The following is an 8,294-nucleotide window of genomic DNA, read 5'->3' as shown; positions in this document are numbered from 1 at the left end:
CTGTTTTGACTTCCTTCCCAGGCAGCTCCACTCTGTATGTTAGCCTGCAGAATCTCCACATTTACATCTTAACAACTCCAAATCTAGTAGGAAAGAATTCCTATTAACTCCAGCAAAAGTCCCAGTACTCAGCCTTATTGGACTAATTCCGTCAATGCTCCCTTCAGAAGCATTTGATGTGCTGATCAGCTAAGTCTGAATCAGAGATGTACTTCCTGTAACCCACAGTTGAGCCCCTCTGAAAATCATGTACTCTGAGATTGGGCGAATTGTGGTTCCCTGAAGGAAAACCTAGACATTTGCCAAAAGAGGGGTAAATTGATACAGGGTAGACAAAAGCACTATCTGTCCACTACAATACCCAACAGCTCACAGGAAAAGGCTCAGAATTAGGGCCTGTGGGGCAGACTAAGCTGCATTAAAAAGGGGGCTGGTTCTGTCCAGGTCCTTGGAATATTTCTGTTTGTTGGTTGGTTAGTTTTGGCGGGGATCCAAACCCTTGAACTTGGTGTTATAACACCACACTCTAACCAACTGAGCTAACCAGCCTGCCCCAGGTCCTTGGGACATTGGTACACATGCTGCCCTGTCCAGACACACACAGACCAGATGGGAGCTGTTGTATCTGGATGACTGACACGAAGGCTGCTCTCACCGCCTCCCAACTGCTCTGGCACAGGGCACCCCATTTGTGATTTATCAGTAATGGGTCTCATCCAGGCTGCTCTCTTGGCCTCCTCAAGCTGTTTTTCTCCCTCTGCTATAAAAATAACACTTAAACAGGATCCCCAACCCCAGGGCCTCCAGAGATGGCAGCCAAATTCACCCTAGAGTTAAGGTACAGGGTCCTTATTATACTGCCCAGTCTCTGGGTGAGCCAAAAAGTAGGGTTTCAAGAAATATGATACCGTAACCAGAGGCTAAAATCAATCACCCAAGGAGTATTTATTACCCAACCAAAGCCAGTACCTCCTGCTGATTTGCCCTGCCAAAGAGGGTGGGTGAGGGCTAGGATGGCAACAAGAGCAGGTGTGGGAGCCCTGAGAGGCAGAGGGCAGGGGCAGGGCAGAGCCCACCTTCTCTGGAGAATCCCTGTGGCTTCGGTGTTGAGCAGCGCTGGTGTCTGCCCCTAGCTGGAGTCCTTCTCCACCCCAACCTTGACGGCAGCATGAGATGAGTACTGGAGAGCCCTCCTGTGCCTGCCTGCCTTCAGAGCCTTGCAGCTGGAGGGCTGGGGGACTGGAAGTAGGTGGCGAGGTAATAATAATAGTAACCACTTACTGAGTGTATACTGCCTGCCAGGCCTGTGCTTTCTAAAAGGTTAGTGGTTAAGAGTGTGGGCATTGGAGTTCAGAAACCAGAGTCTGATTCTCAGCTCCATCTCACTGGCTTTGAGATTTTGATCAAGTTACTCAATCTATTTATGCCTCGGTTTTCTCATCTGTAATACTGTAAAAATAAAAATATTTACCTCATAGGGTTGCAAGGGATTACATGAGATACAGCATGTAAAGTGTTTTGCAGTGTCTGGTACATACTAAGCACTGCATAAACAGGAAGGATCATTAACTACATATGTAACTTCTAATCCTACCCCAATCCTGCAATGTAGATCTATTAGTTAGAAAGAGGCTTGGCTGCTACAACAAAGGTTCCATTTGTCAGTGGCTTAAACAAGATGAAAGTTAATTTATCTCTAATGTAACAGTCCAGAGGTAAGCAGACAGGGAGATGAGTAGGGGAGGTTCTATTACTTTCAACCCACATCTTCCACTGTTGGGTTCAAATGGCTGCTCCAGCTCCCACCATCATATCACAATTTTAGTAGGAAGGGGAAAGTCTAAGGACACCCTTATAAGTTGCATCTAAGATTGCTGCTTAAATCTTATTGGCCAAACTTAGTCATATAACCATACTATCTGCAAAGGAAGCTGGAAAATATAATCTTGCACTCAGTTAAAATTGTGGGGATTTACTAGTACAGAAAGAGGGGAGAATGGATATTGCTCTGCCAGAGCCCACCCATCTGGCCCCCAGCACAAAGAGTGTTCTTTACCACCCCTCGAAGGGAAGCAAGTCAGAGTTCCATCCAGGTACAGCACCCACCTCAGAGTCCAGGATCTCTGAGGGAGGGGCAATCCCATCTTCCAGGTGTGGATGGGCTCCTCCTGGTCTGGTGACCTATAAGCTAAAACACGGGTAATCTGTCCCTCCACTCCCCATAGATAACAGTAGAGGAGAAACAGGATAGTCTTGATTTAAACATCCACTTATAACAGAAAGAATGGCAGACACCCAACTGTCACTGCATCTAGACAATTCCTAAATCAAATTGGGCAGGAATAGCTAAGCCTCCTCCTGGCAGGGGAGTAAGTTCTTGGTCAATGCATCTCGCCACCCCTGGTTCTACCCTCTGGAAGGATCACCCCTTTCCACTCTCCTATGTGGCCTCTGGCTTTGCCTCCTGGGAAGTTATTCCTTATCTAATACCCTCTCGGGCCGCACTGATGAACATGTCCTTCTTGCAGATCTTATAGTGTTCACTGCCCTCTTCCTGCTGGTGCAGACTTGAAGGGTTAGGAATAATGGGGGAGGGGCCTCGAACCAGGCTTTGTTGATCAGGTTTATGGTTTCTTTGCCAATATGACAGCCTAAAATCTTAGAGGGCTTCTGATTGGTTCCGTGTTTGAGTAGCCACAGCCAACGACCTCATGTGGACATCACTTTTACACTTGAATACTCTGGACTTGGTGTTCTTCCTGTCCTCTCTCTCAAACTGATGGTGGCTATCTGGAGGCCATCTGAGAAAAATATGCTCGACTGTTAAGGAAATTCCCTCCTTCTGATTCTGACACTGACCAGCTCCCACTGTCTGGTGAACAGGATGTGCTTGAGAAAGTCTTGGGACCACAGGTATGGCCGTGGCTGAGGCTGCCCTCCCGATTCTTTGCTCCTCCACCCTCCCCACAGGCACTGTGGGCACTTTGAGGGTAGACGGGAAATATGTTCACTAAATCCAGCAAAAAATCCAGAAATCCATTAGTCCACTCCAGGGACAGGGGCTGGGATGGAAGAGGTTGGAAGGAGGAGAGGAAGGGAGGGGCAGGGAGAGGGAGCCAGTGCAGCTGGGTCAGCATTCCTGATTTGGACAATGATTCAGGCCCCAGGAATGCCAAGGAAGGGGGTGGGCAGCCACCAGAGCCAGGCTGGGATCCTGTTGGCACTGGGGGATGTAGGGACAGCATACACTGAGGGCTGGAGGGCTGGGGCTCCTGCACACCCAGATTATTTTCCAACCACAGATAGAAGCAAGTGTTTCTCCCCCTGTGGCCAAGTGCCGGCCCTGAGGGCTCCAGCCCACCTCACACCTTCCGTATGATCCTCACAACTCTCCACCTGCCTGAACCACTCACTCCTTTACCTGAGAGAGGGACAGGCTCCCAGAACTCAAATGGGGACATCTGGACTACACTGGCTGCTCTCTTGGGACCACCACAAGCCCCTTGCCTTATCCCCAGCCTCTGAGCTAGCTGCAATTCCTCCTTTCTTACTCCAGCACTACCCTCTACTGAAATGTGTATAAGGAAGAAAATTAAGCTCAACCCGCCTCCATTTTCACTCCTTTGATGCCCAACAAAGATGAGAGAGTCCTTGGAGAAGGAACCTAGGACTCTGAGAGCTTGATTCCTGCCAGCGCCCAGGCCTCAACAGTGCTCCAAGCCCCTTCTCTCCCCAGCAGGGTCCTTCTGGCTTGTCCTCAGAGACCCAGGAGGCAGCCAAGGACCAGGCATTAAGACTCTCAGGTGAGCCCCTTCCCTCCCCACCCCGCCCCCAGGCGGCTGGGCTGGATGGAGTAGCTGAGTGGGTGGACCCCTCCCTCCCCGCTGCCGGACACCCAATCAGAGAGAACCCGATCTGGACAGGGCAGGGTGCCAGGGGCCGGGCCCAGAATAGTGCTGCCCAGCCACAGTGTCACGCATTTGCTCTCTGTTGGTCGCAGCTGGCCGTATGGAGCCTGAGCTGGAGCACGCACTACGCAGGGTACAGGGGTCCCGGGGGGCTAGAGCAGGAGCAGCTGAGGCCAGAGGATTGACAGCACAACTGTGAATGTGTGTGTGCGTGTGTGTCTGTTGGTATGTGTTTGATCTGGATTTTCTCTGTGTATATGAGCATGTGGGTGTCTGTGTACACAGACTGTGAGTGGACATGATTCCGTGTGTGTCTGGGAGTGGTTGGATATTACGTTTCTGTGTGTGTGTTTGTGCATGGCTGTGTGTGTCTGAGTGTGTATGTATGTCTGTGTGTGTCTAAGTGTGTGTGTGTGTTTGTGTATGGATGTGTGTGTCTGAGTGTGTGTTTGTGCATGGCTGTGTGTGTCTGAGTGTTCATGTATGTCTGTGTGTGTTTGAGTGTGTGTTTGTGTGTGTTTGTGTATGTCTCTGTGTGTCTGAGTGTGTTTGTGTATGGCTGTATGTGTCTGCGTGTGTCTGAGTGTGCGTGTATGTTTGTGTCTGTTTGTATGTGTCTGAGTGTATGGATGGGTGTGGGTGTGTGTGTGCAGTGAGGAGGGGACCTGTGGTTGGGGAATGCAGGTATCTTCCCCCCTTTAGCATTCTTCTCGCCACAGACAACGTCCTGGAACAGCCTCGGGGGGCCTGAGCACCAAGGTAGGCAGACTCCCCGTGGCCTCGCTTCTTCCCCCATTTCCTTCCTCCCCGCTTTTCTGGGACCCCAATCTACCCCCCACCCCCACCCAGCAGCCTGGCTTTTGTCCTCCTCTCCTTGGCCTTCTTTCTTCCTCATTGTTTCTGCTTCCTCCTTTCCCCAGCTGTGTTTCTCTCACCGCCTCTTTCCTCTTCTCAGAAGAAAGGAGGGGTCTGGAGTTTGAAGACTTGGACCCAGTCCTGACATTACCTTTTACTAGCTGTATGATATGTGGCAAATTGCCTAATCTCTCTGAATTTCTCTGGTCCCTCACTAGTAAAATAGGTATGAAAATGATGCCTCTTTTTTAAGGCTGCTATGAGTTTTGAGAAATATGTAGAAGAAAAGCCCTTTGGGAGCTTGTAAATATTAAATATTATTATTAATAACACTTTAATTGATTTTGTTGTATTACTCCCTATTAACCAAACAGGCCCCATTCCCCCTTCCAGAGATGAGCTTCCTAGGGCAAGGAGACAGCACTTCGTGGCCATCACTGGCCGTGACCACCAGCTCAGAACGAATCCATGAGAAACGAAGGGCCAAGGCCTTGAGATGGACAAGGAAGGAGGCTGTAGAGGAAGGGGAGCCACCAGGTCTGGGGGAAGGTGAGGCCAACACCAATTCTGGGGAGGTAGGAGCCGTGACAGTGGGAAGTCCCAGAGCCTGGGGCCAGGCCTGTGCCTTGGATCCTTTTATAACATAGAGTTAGACCCAAGCCTCATCTTGTGGCCTCAGTCTCCCCACATGGGAGAGAACAACTGCACTGCAGAGCCAGGAGCCCAGTGAGGCCAGCTCAGAAAGATGGGACAGAGCCACTACCTGGTGTGACTCTCTGTGATCTGGCTTCTCACCTGCAAAATGGGGTTACAGCATCCAGATTTCCCAAGGCTGCTGGGAGATCAACGGAGACAGCAGATGAGAAAATACTTTGGAAGAAGGAGTTACTGTCCTCTCCCCCTCCTCCCCGCAACAGGTCCCCAGTCCAGGCCAGCTGCTGAGTCCACCAGGCCGGAGGCCACATTCTTCAAGGCCACACCCTTGGCCCAAGCTGCTCCCTTGGCCAGGGTGGACACCCCACCAACAGAGTGGGACTTTCACCCCTCTGACTGTGCAGCCTCAGCTGAGGGCTCCAGCACAGATGATGTGGAGCTGGCCATGGAGCTCCCGGACACAGAAGCCTGGGAGTGTGAGCTCAGAGGCCTGGTGGAAGAGAAGCCTGCCCCATGCCCATCCCCCCAGGCCCTGTTGCCCAGGCTGGGCTGGGACGATGAGCTACAGAAGCCAGGGGCCCAGGTCTACATGCACTTCATGCAGGAGCACACCTGCTACGATGCCATGGCAACCAGCTCCAAGCTGGTCGTCTTCGACACCACACTGCAGGTGAGGCCACAGCTCTGCCCCACCCGAGCTCAGTCTCTACCCTCATAGTGCTGTTATCACCTGTCATCCCTCCAGGGTGCCCTGCCAAGCCATGTCCCCCTGCAAGTCTTCCCCAAGACTCTTTCTTAGCACCATGGAGACTACTGGGGGGAGGAAGGGCTTCTTCTCTTTGTGAGCACCCCCTAATTGTCATCATAGCTCTGCCACTTAATGCCTGTAGGACCTTGCGTCAGTCACTTTACCTCTCTCATCTCTAAATGGGGACTGGGATGCCTGCTTTGCCCTATGTTTCAGAGAATTCTTAGGACAACCCAGTGTAACATGAGAGCATTTTACAAACTGCAAATTATGTGTAAGACATTGGAGAGTCGCTTAGGACAGAGTAGGAGTCTCCTGGTAACAGAAAAATAGGATGTGCTCTGGTACATGAGACTAAGCTACAAAGTGTCTGTGATTCTATTCTTATCATAGAGCAGCGTTTCCCAAAGCGTGGTATATGTGTTGCCTACAGTACGTGATTTGATTCTACTGGTTCATAAATAAACATTTATTTCAGTAGCTTTGTGTTTATTTTAACATGTTTAGAAAAATATAAATAGTGTGTACGGATAGTATTGTTTAGGATGAGGCTCAAAATGAGTCAATACAAAATGTATTTAGAGAAAAAAATATTTAAATATGCAAATATTATGTAAATAACAACTTAGATTAGCAAAAATTACATTGCATCTACACACTAAATTAGAGTTTCTTACACTCTGGTGCACCTAGTGAGGGGCCCCTCTGCTCTGGCCACAAGCAGCCCTATGTATCAAATACGCCCAACAATGATCATGTCTAGTGTGTGCCATGAATGAGATAAGCTCGTGTAGAGGAGGACCCAGGAGAAGGTCCCACAGAAGGACCCTGGTTGGGACAGCAGGTAGACAGGGACTGCCCACCGAGGGGCAGTGAGGGGGGAGGGTGACTCTTGGGTCACACGCTCATCTGATCTCCCCCACCCTCAGATCAAGAAGGCCTTCTTTGCCCTGGTGGCCAACGGGCTGCGGGCAGCGCCCCTGTGGGACAGCAAGAAGCAGAGCTTTGTGGGTGAGCAGGGGCTGGGGAGGTGGGGCTGGGTGGGGAATGGGAAGTCTACTTCTGGGTCTTGTGGTGGCCAGCTGGGGGACCCTGGGGCTCAATCCCCCCATCTATGGAATAGTTGTGACCAGCTGACCACTTCCAGCTCTGCCACCTTTGGTTGCATGCCATAGTGCTAGTAGCCAATGAGAAAGGGGAGAGGAAGAAATAAGAGAATAGGGAAGAGAGAGGGAAGAAGAGAGAAATTGGAGGGGGGTGTAAAATAAAGAACCCCATTTCTCAGGCACAGGAGAGCTGCCCCACTGTCCTTTTTCCACAATTCCCACCTGTCTCAGTGTAAGGACACTGGCAGAGTGGGGCAGGGGGCCTCCCCCCCACAGGTCCCAGGCTGACCTTCCTCCTGGCCCTCCCCCTCCCAACCCACAGGGATGCTGACAATCACAGACTTCATCTTGGTGCTGCACCGCTATTACAGGTCCCCCCTGGTGAGGAGTGGGCTGGGAGTCCTGGGTCACCCAGATGGGCTGGGGCAGAGGGGAGCCTTCATGGAGCCTGGTGCCCGAGGGGCCCACATCTGACTTCTAGAGTCCTGTCATGTCTCTAGGTCCAGATCTATGAGATTGAAGAACATAAGATAGAGACCTGGAGAGGTAAACAAGGAGAGGGGACCCAGAAAGGGGCTTGGAGGTGGGGTGTGGGGGACCAAGGGCCTGAGGCAGAGGAAGGGCAGTGGGGATCTCCTGGAGGAACAGGGGAGGGGTGAGGCGGAGCCTTAGGATGCCTGAGGGAAGGGAAGAAGCCTGAGGACTGCAGGGTTAAGCAGGGTGCCAGCTCCCCTGGCCTGACTCCAAATTTTTCCGCAGAAATCTACCTTCAAGGCTGCTTCAAGCCTCTGGTCTCCATCTGTCCCAATGACAGGTAAACATCCCCACCCAGCCACCTGAGCCTCTTTCTTGCACAGTCCCTTTCCCCAGTCCCACTCAGCTCTGAACTTGCCTGGTCATCCTAGGTAGAGGACAGACAAGGCAGCCTGGGTGCCCTGTCCTCCTTTTTAGGGGGCTGGGATGGAGGGTGTCTCTCCCCAGGCTGCCCCCAGGCTCAGTGCTCCTACCACCTCCCCCCCCCCC

At 51.5% G+C, this 8,294-nt stretch overlaps 1 protein-coding gene across 1 annotated transcript in view; it reads left to right on the top strand.

Annotated features, from left to right (window-relative positions):
• Window positions 1–4,006: 4,006 nt before the first annotated feature.
• The window catches only part of PRKAG3 (protein kinase, AMP-activated, gamma 3 non-catalytic subunit), an 8,036-nt gene continuing 3,748 nt past the window's right edge, over window positions 4,007–8,294 (top strand). The window contains exons 1-8 of the mRNA XM_008584486.1: window positions 4,007–4,041; window positions 4,628–4,667; window positions 5,157–5,312; window positions 5,681–6,087; window positions 7,095–7,176; window positions 7,594–7,652; window positions 7,772–7,817; window positions 8,031–8,085. Of these exons, the coding sequence (XP_008582708.1) occupies window positions 4,009–4,041; window positions 4,628–4,667; window positions 5,157–5,312; window positions 5,681–6,087; window positions 7,095–7,176; window positions 7,594–7,652; window positions 7,772–7,817; window positions 8,031–8,085 (878 nt within the window). The 5' untranslated portion in view covers window positions 4,007–4,008. The remainder of the gene's footprint in view (window positions 4,042–4,627; window positions 4,668–5,156; window positions 5,313–5,680; window positions 6,088–7,094; window positions 7,177–7,593; window positions 7,653–7,771; window positions 7,818–8,030; window positions 8,086–8,294) is intronic.

Source organism: Galeopterus variegatus, unplaced genomic scaffold, assembly GCF_000696425.1.
Source record: "Galeopterus variegatus unplaced genomic scaffold, G_variegatus-3.0.2 Scaffold3274, whole genome shotgun sequence".
NCBI lineage: Eukaryota > Metazoa > Chordata > Mammalia > Dermoptera > Cynocephalidae > Galeopterus > Galeopterus variegatus.
This window is presented reverse-complemented; position numbering and strand designations above follow the sequence as displayed.